Source organism: Passer montanus, unplaced genomic scaffold, assembly GCF_014805655.1.
Source record: "Passer montanus isolate IOZ18808 unplaced genomic scaffold, ASM1480565v1 scaffold1, whole genome shotgun sequence".
NCBI lineage: Eukaryota > Metazoa > Chordata > Aves > Passeriformes > Passeridae > Passer > Passer montanus.
In genome coordinates this window covers 24,979,854-24,994,853 of record NW_024356504.1, presented here as the reverse complement: position 1 = coordinate 24,994,853, position 15,000 = coordinate 24,979,854, and the positions used below count along the sequence as shown (strand labels likewise).

The 15,000-nt window shown below is 39.6% G+C and overlaps 1 protein-coding gene across 16 annotated transcripts in view; it reads left to right on the top strand.

Moving 5' to 3' along the window:
* The window catches only part of GTDC1 (glycosyltransferase like domain containing 1), a 200,190-nt gene that overhangs the window by 139,549 nt on the left and 45,641 nt on the right, over positions 1 to 15,000 (top strand). For 14 of the 16 annotated variants that reach the window (XR_005627468.1, XR_005627498.1, XM_039708943.1 and 11 more), the window contains one exon: positions 14,706 to 14,815. The exons of the other annotated variants lie outside the window; for them this stretch is intronic. Coding sequence is in view for 12 of the 14 variants with exons in the window: in XM_039708943.1 (XP_039564877.1) it covers positions 14,706 to 14,815 (110 nt within the window). In the remaining 2 variants the exon portion in view is untranslated. The remainder of the gene's footprint in view (positions 1 to 14,705; positions 14,816 to 15,000) is intronic. 16 annotated transcript variants of the gene reach the window in all.

Sequence of the window (15,000 nt, the reverse complement as noted above, 5' to 3'; positions counted from 1 at the left end):
GCAAATCTTCCAGGCTGAACTCCTACCCTTTAGTGTTAGGATGCTTTAGCAACTGGTTTATGCAAATTCATTCATCAAAAGGGACGGTTTATTTTTAATTGATGAATATGAATTAGAAAATTAAGACACTGGGCTAGCATTTGCTGAACAGGCGAGCATCCTCAGCCCACAGCCCAGGCACAGGTGAAAACAAGGGGCTGGAGCAGCCCCTTTGCCAGTCAGAGTAGCCAAAAATAAGCACTCATTGCCTTTTTAGAGGCAAAGGGATTGTGTGCCTTATTCAGGCATCAGCAGTTAAAAGCATCCCCTTCTTGGGCCTAGCTGAGGCTCTCCGTGAAGAGCACTAATTTTAGCCAAGTGTTGTAATGTGTGAGGGGGTTTTTGTGTGTCAAACATTGGCAGTGGGATCCTGCTTGCCTTCCAGCACCAAGCGCTCGCAGATATTGTCCTATACAATAATGCTTAATGACCATTGTCTACCATGATGATTTACATGTGGTTTTCATTTTGGGGGGTGAAAAAAAAAGAACAAGTAGGAAAGAAAGAATTTTTTATTTTTTTTTTTCTGTGTTCCTGTGTTCCCCCTTCACCTAACACAAAAGACCTTTGGCTAAATAACCTTTGTGAAGCTGTGCTGCTGTTAGAGAAAGCCTCCCTAACTGAAGTGATGGTGACCTCATTGTGTTGGGGTGTAGCAGGGACAGCCAGCACCCTGAAATATGGCATCAGCCCCAACACTTCTTCCACTGCCCACTTGGAACCACATCCAAATCCAAGGTGCCATTCTGTAGCAGACATGCTGTCACTTTGAAGTGGTGTTAAAATGTCTCTGCATGAGAAGAGGTGCTCTGATGCACCCCTGCCCTTCCTCTCCATCCCCTTGAGCTCTAGCCTGGCAAGGATTGCAGTGTGCCACCTCTGCCCAGAGCAGATAAATAAATTACTGACAGCATTTTAGCAGAGTCACGAGGTTCTCCACAGAGTAATTTGTTTTCTCCCTCCTCACCAGGCCTTAATGTTTTCTAATAGATACCTGTAGCAAGGCCCTGCTAGCAGGAATGGCTTAGGCCAAGGATGTGGATAAAAGGCAAGGAAGGGTTTCTGAGCTGACAAGGCCTATGCCAAGGAATTACCCTTCCCTTTGTGTAAATAGGCTTTGATACAGAGAGCAAAATTCTGGTGATTGCTGGACAAGCTTCCAACATTTGATCAGAACTTTGTGGTGTCCCACAGGTTTCCATTGCGGTGTGATAAAATGTCTATTTAGAATCATAGAATACTTTAGGTTGGAAAATACTTCTAAGGTCACTGATTCCAACCATAAATCATCCTGTCCAACTATACTGGACATGTTGGAGTGAGTCCAGAGGAGACCATAAGGATGCTTAGGGGGATTGAACAGGTCTACTGTGAGGAAGGGCTGTTAGAGGGGAGAAATTATTCCCTGTGAGGGTGGTGAGGCTCTGGTACAGGTTGCCCAGAGAAGCTGTGGCTGCCCCATCCCTAGTATTGTCCAAGGCCAAGTTGGATGAGGCTTGGATAGTGGGAGGTGTCCCTGCTTATGGCAGGGAGCTTGGAGATAGTTTTTAATGTCCCTTCAAACCCAAACCATTCCCTGATTCTCTGATATTTGGTGAAGGATGAGTGTATTAGGAAGATGACAAGGACCAGTGTGGCATAATCCTGGTCTCTCCCCCAAAACTACCCCAGCAGCATTTATACATCCATTATTCCCTCTCAGCTTATGTTTTTAGTTTTTCCTTGTGTGTTCTGTGGAGGGGAGAAATTATTCCCTGTGAGGGTGGTGAGGCTCTGGTACAGGTTGCCCAGAGAAGCTGTGGCTGCCCCATCCCTAGTATTGTCCAAGGCCAAGTTGGATGAGGCTTGGATAGTGGGAGGTGTCCCTGCTTATGGCAGGGAGCTTGGAGATAGTTTTTAATGTCCCTTCAAACCCAAACCATTCCCTGATTCTCTGATATTTGGTGAAGGATGAGTGTATTAGGAAGATGACAAGGACCAGTGTGGCATAATCCTTGTCTCTCCCCCAAAACTACCCCACCAGCATTTATGCATCCATTATTCCCTCTCATTCACCCAAAGCTTATGTTTTTACTTTTTCCCTGTGTGTTCTGTATCATCTAAGCAGTTAAAAATTTGATAAAAGAAAGTTGTCAGAAATCAATTCTTCCCATAATTGCATGGGTGTGATAAAAGATCACATGGGGAATCTGCAAGAGTTTACACACACATGCAAACAAATAGCTGCTGTCAGTTCACATGGAAGATCAGATAAGGCCATTATCTCGTGTCAAACATACCAGTGTGTGACAAGAGCGTGGGGCAGGAGATACAGGAGCAGGAGGAACAGTGGTGGAACTCATGATGAGTAAATTCAGAGGGGAAAAAAACCCCAAATCTAGATTGCAAAAACTATCTGAAGATTTCTGGTCTAAGGGAAACCGGTGTGTTCAGAGATAGTTCTGTGCCCAGTTATCTGGTTTTAATGTAGAGTATCATGAAGAAATGAGTGCATGGAGGACAGGCTGTGCTGTACCAACATGGGGCTGCCCAGCATGAGGTGCTGGTCCTCTTCACTCAGGAGCAAGTGCTTGGAATGGGCTTGTCCCAGATGGGGACAAGAAGTAAGTGTTGTGCCTTCTGTGATGGGGCAGCTCTTCATCAGCAAGCCAAGCACAAATTCTGGAGCCTGGAAAGGTATTTTTAATAGTATTTTGTATTTATTTTATACATATTAGTAGATAATTAATATATAACTTATTATATATGTGTATATTAAAACCGCATATATTGAATAGTAACTTGTTCCTCTTGGCAGCACAATACAAGATTTGTGTAGTCACTGTTTGAACTCTCAATTAAAAACTATTTCCTGTAGAAATACAGTGACAATACAGTGCCTTGTATTTTCCTCATGCTGTTGAATATTTTGGACCACATCTTATCCCATCAAGATGCAGGTGTGGCAAGACAGCAAAACAGGAAAGAAATCCATCCAGAAATCACATTTGAGTACCCAGAGATGCCGTTAGGCTCAACAGGCATCCTCAACATTGTGGTCAGCCTGCAGAGAACAAGTAGATGTGGTGAATAAACAAGGCAGACTGAAGACAAAGGCTTATAATACAAGTGTTTATACAGTGTTAACTAGAAGGTGCCAGATAGGATAAAAAGCCCACAGGATGTAAAATAACAAATTCAAAATGGGAGGTTTTTAGCAGTATCTAAGGAAAGCCATCCAGTACTCCCAAAGAAAACAGCACTCACCAGAGCAGTGACACTGATGGCACGTGGTGGATGAACCTCTGCCATGAACATGTGGAGATATTCATGTAGAAGTTGATACCTTTTCCTCTTCCACATGTGAAAATAGTCTAGCTTCACATTCATGCGAGCTGGGGTTAAGTTTGGGAGCAGATACTAGAGTCACAGGATGATTTAGGTTGGAAAAGACCTCTTGAGGATCGCTGAGTCCAACCATTCCCTCAGCCTTGCCTAGCCCACCACTAACCCATGTCCCTGGTGCCAGATCCACATGGCTTTTAAAATTCCTCCAGGTATGGTGACTCAAACAAATAAGAAAGTGAATGAAATAGTTTGAGAAGTTCAGCCTTAAATGGAAAGACAGCTTGGAAGTACCCATTCTTTAGTTGTTCATTCAGTGATGCCTAATCTTGAAATGTCTTCCTGCAGCAAGGGAATTTGAGGCACTGAGCCCTTCCAGTGGAAGGTGTGTTATTCCTTAATCACTGTTTTTAAGAGCTTGTAGAAAAGTCCAGCATGTGCTGAAGGTGTGAAAGTTCTGCTGTAGTGGAAATCTCAGCATCAATTTCTCCCTCTCTCTTACATTATGTTTTCTCAAAAGGCTATAGGCAGCTTAGAGTCCAGAGGAGCAAACATCTCTAATTTTGATCCTCTGTGTTACCTTTGCATTCTTCAGCTGAGAAGCCAGATAGAATTTTGAGTAGTTTGTTGTGTTTATAGTACAGGCAGAGCCTCAAGTAAGTGTTCCAAGAGCAGTAACAGGTCTTATGAGTATCTCTCTTAATTTTCTTCCTACCTGCTCTCTGACTGAGATGTGGGTAACTAGAGACAGAAATACCATTTTGTAGTCACAAACTAAACAAAAAACTACAGTTTGGAAAATTTTAAGACAATCACTTCATGCTGAGATAGAATGGCTGGAATTAAGTGAGGGCTGTGATATTCACCTGTGAGGCACTGAGACACCACAAGAGGAAACAGCCTCAAGTTGTTCCAGGGAGGATTAGAAAAAAAAAAATCCTCACCCAAAGGGCTGTCAAGCTCTGGCAGAGTCTGCCCAGGGCAGTGGTGGAGTCCCCATCCCCGGAAGGATTTAAAAGCTGTGTGTCTGTGGCCCTTGGGGACGTGGGTTAGTGATGGCCTTGACAGTGCTGGGGGAACAGCTGGGCTCAATGACTCTTGAGGGCTTTTCAGACCTAAATGATTCTCTGGATCTGACCTTTTAGCTTCCAAAAAGATTGCACGTTTGCCCATCTTACAGAAAGATCCACAGAGGACAGTGAAGGTGTCTGGGTTTGTGTGGTGTTTTTTCTCCCCTGGTTTCAATTGCCTGGGCTCCTGATTAATTGTTGAACCAACATTCGCTCCGTTGGCATCAGCAGCGTACGGAAGGAGAGGAGAACTATCTCAGAAATACAAAGAGCTGAGATATTTTGTGATCTCTTCCCACTCAAATGTATCCTTCAAATCTCATTCCCTCAGTCTAGGGAAATAATTTCAGTTACCCTGGTCACAGTAGAAAGCAGCCCTCTTTTTGAATGCCTTTTTTCATTAATGTAGATATGTTTCTGAGATGAGAAACGATGTTTCTTCTAATTACGGTTACATGTAGTTAATTTCCTTTTTTTAAAAGCTCAGTGTGAAAGCCAGTTTCCTTTAAAAAGGGAGGGGGGAAGAAAAAAGTGATACAGCTGATGTTCCTGTTGCCTTAGCAACAGATTTATTTATTAGGGTCTGAAATGACATGAGTTAATATACCACATACCTGCTGATCGGCAAACTCTCCTATTTCAGCTCCAGTTGACAATTAAGTCCTGGACAGCTACAGCCAGGGGTTAATGTTACTCATTAGGAGAACTAGGTCATTACTGGGAAATCAAGGCACTTAAGGCAGCATGGATAAAATACAAAATTCAACATCTCAAGGAGTGAGGGTTTTTATGTTAATTAACCTTATTTTATTTTCATTAAAAAAAAATCTTTCATATATGCATATGACAGTGGATCAATTAATTGGGAAAGGGAAAAAAGGAAAAGAAGTAAGCTGTAGTTTACTTTCCTCTCCTAGTTGTCTTAATTTCCTTTGGAAGGGTTTCATTATTTTATGGAAAATTCTTATGTCTATATGATGAGTAAAAAGGGTATTAAAATTAAGAAGGGAATCATCATGGAAATCAGCTTTACCACAAGGGAATGAGCAAATAAAAGCCTTGGAAATGAAAATAAATAAGCTTTGCTAATACCTCACCTAAGGAGCAGAATATAAGCCCATCAGAGCTTGGAGATATTTAGAGGTACTTCTTTGCTTCTTTATTAAGCAGTTACATAGTTATTTGACCTTCAGAAACCGAAACTTTATAGAACTAATTCAAGTTGTTGGCAAATATTCTATTTACAGGAAGCTGATCAGTGGCGTAGCCAACAGTAACTACCATAGTTAGTAATTGGCTTCTGATTTCCAGGAAAATTAAATATATTCTCTGAAAGTTTTATTAAGATATCTGAGTGGGAGTTTTAACTTGATAAGTCATAAGTGATTTAATATGGCTCTCCTGAAAGCCTTTATTTACTAACTTTTAGCAGGCTTCATTCTGATACTGGAGAACTTAACAGGCTGAAAAAGAATCGTATTAAAATGAAACTTATTTTTTTACTCACTGCTTCCCCAAATATGCTTGGTTCTTTCATTTCTACTAAGCACTCCACTTTCTTTTCTGTATTTAAGCTCTGTAGACCAATTTTTACACAGAGAAACTTTCCTTCAGGTCCAGGATGGATTGGGTTTGGAGCAATATGGTCTTGTGGAGGGTGTCCTTGCCCATGGCAGGGGTGTTGGGATGAAATGAGCTTTAAAGTCCCTTCCCACCCAAACCATTCCATGATTCTGTGATGCTGTGATTCCCTCTGTGCTATCCAGATGCTCACAAAGCAACCACTTCAGTGCCATCCTCCAGAGCCTGTTAACAATAAATGCTTTAGCCACGGTTGAAAAACTGATTTTGAGTTAATGTAAGACCACAACTGCATCACCTGGACAGCTGAAGAATATTTAGGATTGGAACAGATGCATCACAGATTGCGCTAACAGCTCCAGTGAGCTTGGTTCTCCCATTTCCCAGGATGGGAAATTCATTTTATGGTGGATTTTTTTTCCTCCGGTATAGTTGTGAAACCCAAGGCTTTGAGCAGAAGCACATGTGAACAGGTGGGATTGAGGAGTCCTCTCAAGGCTTTTTCACCTATGCCTCTCAAAGCAATCCTTTTCTACTCCATTCACCTAATCTTTTGGGTGAATGTAGTAGAAATCAAAGGTTTTGGCCTTTTGAACCTCATCCTTCTGTCTTGGCCAGGCTCATTTCCCTGGGCATCTCTTCACACATAGCCTTGTGCAGCAAATTTGCATCTCGCTCTTCTCTAGTTCCTCAGCCTCTCTCTGTCTCCATCCTTCTCTCTGCAAGGAACCTTCTAGAACATATCCAAGATACAGTTTGCAGTTTTACTAGGTAATGTTCTGTTTGTGCTTTTCTTTCATCTGTTCTTCCTATGTTCTGGAAAACTTTAGGCAGGATTTTTCTAGAAGATTATATTCCAAGATAAGTCTCAGTTTTGGAAAACATCATAGGCAAGGACAGAAGAGGTTTTGTAATACAAAGTCCCCAGAAAACTTAGCAGATGGTGCCACCAGTCCCCTTTGTAAGTCACAGCACCCTGGACTAAAGTACGGGAATAACCTTCAACAGACAAAAATCAAATATTTCATAAGCAAGTGATCTAATATTCCTCCCTATTTTCACAAGTAATAGGAGGGTTGTGTTTCTTCCATCAAAACTGTTTTTAATTAGTTTCCTCTTCTTACCACACTACAACTGTTCAAGTCTCTTCTCTGCCTTCTTCTCCTCCCTGCTCTCCTTTTTCCCATATTTTCATGCTTTTTCCCCCCTCCCTGTGTCCTCTAATTGCTGTTTTTTCTCGACTATGTTTGTGCAAACCTGACTCAATGCACTGAGTTGATTCCTCATTCTGAAAGCAGTGAGATTTGGAGTTACTTTAATCTTGTTGAATAATGAGTTTCAAGCCTTGGTGCCAAGAAAGTTCCTGGTTGGAAGCTTCTTCCTTGGAGATCCCAAAAGGATGAGTTATCTCGGGTACCTGAGCTAATTCCTCTCAGGGTATTACTCAATCAAGGGCAGGATGTACTTTTTGACCCAAGCAGGGCATCTGGTGGAGTTTCAAGTATTTGTAGCTTGATTGTGTGAATCCATCACAGAAATCAGAGAGGGGCCACAGGGTGGGATCACCATTCCCATGAAAATCTGTAGTAATGTAGCTTTTATGTAGTATTTTGTATATAAATTTATATTTTTGTATGTTTTCTGCTCTTTCAAGGAACAACTTTAGTAGACTGTTATCCACTATTGCCATATTCGTAACCATCTTATGATTTCCATGGCATGACTTTTTACAGTATTTTATAGTTGAATTGCAGTAGGATATGTTGTGTATGGTCATCCGGGCTGTCAGGGTCACTCAGATATTTTATGACCTCCTAACAACAGGAAAACCTTTTGTTCTGTTACCTTTTTAACACTAAAGGAAGGCGGTTTTTTTGTTTTTGTTTTTGTTTTTTTTAATAAACTCTTTGGGGTACTCTGTAGCACTTACAGGGTTTTGCTGCAAATTGAAATAAAGTGATTTTGGTTTTTTATAATCTGAATCCTCTACTTGGGAACAGCCAGACTGGCCAAGCTGGAGTAAAAGAAATGAAAGGCACTGGAATGAAAGTGCATTGATTTTTAGACCAAGGTAACTGAGACCAAATGATGGTCTTTGTCTTCAAAGCTTAATCTCCCTTTAGGAAATAAGCACGAGGCTCCATGACTGATGCTGATCCTGAGATTTCTTTGGTTAGGGGACATGCAATATTTTATTTTGAGTTTTTTCTTCATGAGTTGTGAGGGGAGAAGAAGAATCTAAACAATAAACTCCCAAGGTTCTTTCTTGTTTCTTTTATTATGAATCTCTTGTAGATAACGGGAGATAGGAGAAAATGCTTTTCCAGCGTAAAGCAAAATGCCACCCATTTTTCTCAGGCCAGCAATTTGAACAAATCAGAGGGTAAAATACACACTGCTCACTGTAAATACGTCATGGGCTCTAATAGAAAATAAAACACTGTATTTGCCAGTACAGTTTGGCTGCTTTTTGCCTCTCCAGTGCCATTTTTTAATTCCTTGGCTTGCAGAGGTGTTCTGAAAGCACAGGCAAGGATCAGGACCCTTTTTTGCTTGTAGGACCTACAAATTGCCAGCTAAAATTTATTCTGTAGGGTCCTTTTTCATGCAGAAATATTTTCTTCTACTTGACTCCATTTTCTGTGAACTGAGGGGGTATTAAATATTGTGGTAACTTTTGATGCTGATGATGCCAGACAATGTTTAGAGGCACAATTACAGCAAAGACATTTTGTAGAGCAGATCAGCTGAAAAAGAAAACTCACTGGACTTAACTACATATTTACAGTCTACCTCAACCTCATCTTGGAAATGTAAAAAGATGGAAAAATACTGTGATAAAATGAATAAATGGAAAGCAATTAACTTTTCCTTCATGTTTGCATTTTCATAGTTATTTCTTTTTCCCCGTTTCTTTTCTAATTGTGCTTTCCTGGCAGTAACATTTCCTTTTTTGCACTTATCATGAGCATTGTTACCAGAATTTGGTGTTAGGATTTTAATTTTTTTTTGTCCCCTTTTTTCCCCCCTCATAATCTTAACATAGAAAATGTATATTAAAGTCATTTGATTTAGGAAAGTCTTCTGTCCTCTGTAAAAATAAATACTGGAATGTATTACATTTCATGTATTGAATAGGTTTGTAACATGAGTCCTCTTCTTTAAGAAGAATATTATTCTACTAAAGTATTTACTGACTGTGATTTTCACCATATTTCTGTAAATGAAAGCTCCTCTAAGACCATATCTTGCAGATGGAGAAACCTGGACAGAGCTGTCTTGTGGGAAATCAGTGTCAGGAAAAGACCAGAATTCTGCAATTCTCTGTTTTGAAGGCCAGGTTTATCTTTTATGGCCACACTCTACTTTCTAACATTATTTGATTATAATAAACCTGTATTCAAATTTTTCTGAGCTCAAGATTTAATGTGAAATATCAAAGTGCAATACAGTGCATAGTATAATAGAGGGAAAAAATCCCTGATATTGTTCTTTAGATCCAGTTTGGATGAAGTGGAGCCTTGGTTTTAATTCTGTAGGGTGTGTGTAGGTCTTCTATTTACCCTGTATTTTTCCTTTCTCTCTCTGTTTGGATATGCCATACTTTTTTGGTTGTACTAGGAATATTTTTTATATATTTTTTTTTCTCTTCTTGTGTTTTTTTCACTCTTTGATTTGCTTTGCTCAGTACCTCTGCCGTATTTGATGCCAGGCTTGCCCCTCATTACTTCACTTTCCCAAAACAAAAGGGTCAATGTCATCCATGTCAAGGTCTGTGTCTTGGAAACGTAATTTCCTTTATTTTTAATTATTGATTCTGTGTTCATGGGCTTGCCCAGCCCGTCACACGTTCCCTGTGCTCTGCTACAGCCATGCCATTCTTGGCTGATGTCCCTTGTCCCCTTCTTTTCTCCTAGGATGTCTCTTGGTTCACCAGTCCTAGGTCTCCACGATTGCTGCCCAGCTTCATCAATAATGAGTGATTCTTCCTTCAGTGGCCTATTTTATCAGCTATTTTCTAGCAATCATTGTAGCCAGGCAGAAATCCATTTTTTACTTTTTGCTATATGTCCTAACAATTTTTTAAAAATATAAAATTAAAGTCTTGCTTCAACTTCTGAGGATTTTGTGCCATTTCCCACCTTTGCCCTTCCTATGTGAAGGTGGTTTTGGGGAATGGGAGGCAGAAGGAGCTGCAGCCACTATGAACTCCTTGGATTTAAGGCTCTGTACAAAGTGAAATACAAATTGTGCCTGCAAAATTTGGGATTGTTCCCGCTGAAAATCTCGCATTTTCATGGGAGAAAATTTTCTCCTATAGCATGGGCTAAATGTTCTAAGATTCAGATCAACCCTTTTGATATTGCTTTTGTAACCCTTTCAGAATGTGTAGCACCTTAATGGTGGGACTCAATGGTCTTCAAAGTCTTTTCCAGCCCAAATGTTTTTGTCATTCACAGTGATGTCACCACAGGCTGTGGCTTTCACAAGCATTACATGATATTTGTGGAGTATTTTCTCAAATATTAAGACTTTTTCCCCTGGTTTTGCACCTTTTTTTAACTGATAAATTCATTAACCCTAGATTTTAATATGTATTTTTAATAGACTGCATTTATTTTTCCCCCTTTGAACAAGTCCTTCTGCTTTTCCACAATTCTTCCACTTCCTAATTGCATTGCTAGATGTGCCTTCCTCCAAATCCTAAATAACTGTGATTATCACCATGTAGGATAAGTTTACATATACTTAAAAAATTAAACTGAAGTCAGAGAAGACCATATGGGTTTCTTACTGAATTTCACCCAAATTCAAGAGATGAATATTCATTGAATAATGTAAAGGGCCAAGTTCTGCTTTTTTTTCTTTTTTTTTTTTTTTAATAATGTGTTTTTCTTTTTTTTAATAATGTGTTTCACATCACTGGTTAGGGGTGTGGGTGACAATAACTCCAGTTTAGGTGGTCTCCATGTACTCTGCTTCCAGTCCCAGCAATAGGTAAGGCTTAAGGGCTCAGGCTGAATTTCCAAAATCCCTGAAGAGCAGAAGGGTGTTTTGGAGAATGTTGACTTTGATTGTATAGAGGAGCATCATCGTGCTATGAGGTTGATTTTTAAAATTACTCTAGGCTGAAAAGTGGGATGTCAAGTCATCAATTAATCCTGACAGCATCCTTCTGTGGTGAAAAAAAAATAATATTGTCACACCCCTTTTATGAGCAGAAAATCTAAGGCAGAGACAATAATGGAAGCTCAGTAGTGGTGGTGTTCCCACCACACTCCCATTCCCTGTTCAGGGAAAAGTTTTATATCATATTATAAAGGAAGAAGGATGAACCCTGGGCCACATCCTCTAGCCAGATCACTGAACCTCAGCCAGTCCTTAAGAGAGATTTCAGATGCCTCTCTTAAATTGTGGGTTAGAGTCAATAATAAAAACTCCTGGATAACAATGAGAGCTGTGTGGTATTTGAATATGGAGATTGAATGTCTCCAAGGCAGGGCTCTCAAATCTGAGCACAGGTGTGGTGTTTGTCTGTGCCTGTTTTGTGGCATTACATCTGTAGTTTGGTCATTCTGATGTTTTCATGCTCTTAGGATGAAATTTAGAGCATCTTCATACCATGCCTAGTTCTTATTTTTCCTTTACCAGATGCATATCAAATCAAGTGAAAATACAAAAGTATTTAAAATACCTCAACTAAACAACAAAGCCAGACCCTGGAGTCACATTATATTGATTTTTCCCCAAACATAATATCTTAAAAGAAAACTTTGCATTTTAATATCAGGCTTTTATACTGTTTTGCAGTTCTTCTTCAGGAAATGGAGTATATATAATTAATACTGTTTAATAAAGCTCAAAAATGCAACAGATGCAGCCAAAAGTGCACATCATTTTGAGCAGATCTTTACAGAACAGACATTCCATATTGTGTTCATCTTTTTCCATGATCACTGCTATGGCAATCTGGTGTGTTTAGCAGTTGTTGCTGAGTAAGGCAGACTGGATTGTATATGATTTTTTCCATGTCAGCCAAGAAACAGAGCTCTCTCCTTTTTGATGCAGCGAAGAGGTGATCTTGTGCTGTTTATTTGTTTCTACCAGGAGCAGCTAATACCTTCAGTATTCTGCAAGAATAATAATGCACTGCAGTCTGTAGGTGCACGGGCCAGGAGGTTTCTGGAGGTCTTTAATGAAAATAAAATGCTTGTGGTGTGGAGAAGTCGCAGGAACTAATAAAGTCACTTAAGATGAGCTCCCAGACAAGAAAAGCTACAAGATTCACAAACTGTGTCATTAAAATCTGGGAGTGTCACCTAAAAGGGAAACATTTTATACCAGGGGATGGAAGGAGGATCACCTACAGCAGAAAACCCGCAAGAAAGGCTCCAGTGCAGAGGAAACGTTTCCCCTTTCAGCATTCCTTCTGGGTGCCAAATTTTCCTTCTGTTCTTCCCCACCTATTAAACAAAGCTGCAACTTCCAATTCCTATCAGTTTTCCTAAATATGTGCAGCTTATGTGGCTTCGCCGAGCTGTAAGGCTCCGTGTTCTCCTGCCAGCTCCTTGACAATGTGGCTCCAACAGCATCCTCCACTTTTGGCTGCCTCTGGGACCCCTGGTCTCTTCTGGAAAGCGAGAGGGAAAGCATATCCTTTGCTGGAAGGACTTTTTGTGACTGCAAAGCTGATAGCGGGGCTGTGAAGAGCTTGGAAAGATCCCTGTCAGCGTCGTGGCTGTCGAGTCTGTCGGCTCCGCGCGCGGGGACGCGCCGGTCCGCCGGGATGAGCTGAGCCAGTGTGGGCTCGTGGCACTGCTCACAAAGCACACACAGAAGCCTGACCAGGGGAAACCGAGGCTCAGGGGAAGTTCTGTCATGAATTACAGCAACTCCCAGCGTCATAGAAGTTTTCCTTGCAAGCATTCGTAACGGGGATGTTCTCTTCCAGCCAAATCCGAATCCATGCAATCTCCTGTTGGCTCTTCGTGCTGGGCATTTGGAGGGAGCTCAATACTGGCAAAAGTTTCTGCACAGAAGTTACCTACCAGAAACAGGTGGCTCTTTTAAGCATGAGGATGCAGCAAACTAATAGTCAAAGATTTGAGATCTTTGCAACTGGGAGAAATCCACTCTCCAAACCAGTGCTTGCATCCACTTGGGTTTCTGGAATTGCTGTGAAAACTCCTGGTTCACAGATGTGAAACAAATTACAAGGCCTGTGCAGTTGCATTCCTACTTATTATTGGGAACAAAACAAATTGGGGGGATGGAGGACTTCTTAAAGCAATTATTGTCTGGTTTTATTTTAAGAAAATATGACTAATTCTGAAAAGTCCACAATTCCTGGAGGTTTCTCAGTCTAGGGAAGTCACATTAATTATAAGATTAATTTATTTTAATTCCCTAAACTAAAAATATTGACTGAATGAGAAATTAACATGTGTAGAGCTGCAGATGTCATTTGGCTTCAGATTTCCTGAATGATATAATTATTAATCTTTCATATACTAGTGTGAGAGACCTACAGATTTCATTCTACAAAATTACTCTGTGAAGAAAGACACTAGGACCGCTGAGATATAGATTTTTCCCTTAATACAGGAAGGAAAACGGTGGAATTTTCTAAATAATAAATAAAACCAAAATATTTTAAAGGCATATGGTGCACATCTGTTGAAATACAATAATTTAAAGCAGAGTAATTAATGCAAGATATAATATTCACCTTAGAATGAGGAAATTATCTCATTCCATTTTTAATATAACTTAAGGAATTTGGGAATTTTAAATCATTTGTGGTACATTTTGAACCTTTCATTCTGTGCTAGTAAAGAAGATAGACTGGAAAATTGGGGAGTTAATTTATTTTTAGATAACCTGTGTTTCATGTCATTGAGTGTCAGACCCATACAAATCTTTAATATTATCTTCAACTGAAATTATAAATAAATACAAGTTTCTTATATTCTGATTTAATTTACAGTTAACTCCTTAAAAATCTAAAGGTAGAAAATGCCTCGTGGTAGTTTATTCTTTTCTTTACCTCACGCACTGAATGGATCAAAAGCTTTTAATGAGTATAGCATGAATTCTTAAAATTCCAGTTCAAGAAATCCTGTATGTTTAGGAGAAGTTTTTAGTTTTGTTTAACCTGTTTCTCCTGAAAAAAAATAAAAATTAATGGAAGTTGTATACATATTTTTTGGACAGGGAAAAAATAATCTCAAACCTTTTTTTTTCCCTACCCATTTTTTAAACTGATTTTGTCTTCAGGTTGGTGCTCAGTCCTTCTCACTTTCAATTTGATAATTTGAAGAGTAAATGCGTTGTTTGAGGACAGGGAAGTGATAGAGAAGAATCTGATGGTTTTTTCCCTACCCATTTTTTAAACTGATTTTGTCTTCAGGTTGGTGCTCAGTCCTTCTCACTTTCAATTTGATAATTTGAAGAGTAAATGCGTTGTTTGAGGACAGGGAAGAAATAGAGAAGAATCTGAGTTTTGACCCCAAGTGCTGCATTGAGGAAAATGTTCAGCCATGCAGGAGAAGCAAAGAGGGAAATTATTTGAATAAATTTAGTCCCCAAAAGTACAATTTTAGTGGAATAGCATTCTGATAAATAAAAAAACCTCCCATAATTTCACAACCAAATGCAGACAATGCTGAGATAGATTCTGTTTATTTTAAGGGAACATGACAAAGATCCTGAAACTTTCTTTAAAGTCCTGATGAAGCTGAAAGAACAAGATCTGCCTTTCCATGTGTCCGTCCTTGGAGAGACTTTCAGTGAAATTCCAGGTATCTTTCCTTTATTTCTTTACTTTAAGGTTACCATAGATGCCATAGTGGATACTTCCAGAAGTAGTTTTCATTTTTGTATTGTTTTTCTTAAAGAATCTGCTTAAAATTTTCCTAGTTGTGAAACTAAATAATATTGATACATTGTAACATTAAAATTATTAAAGACAGTAAGCATTTTTTAT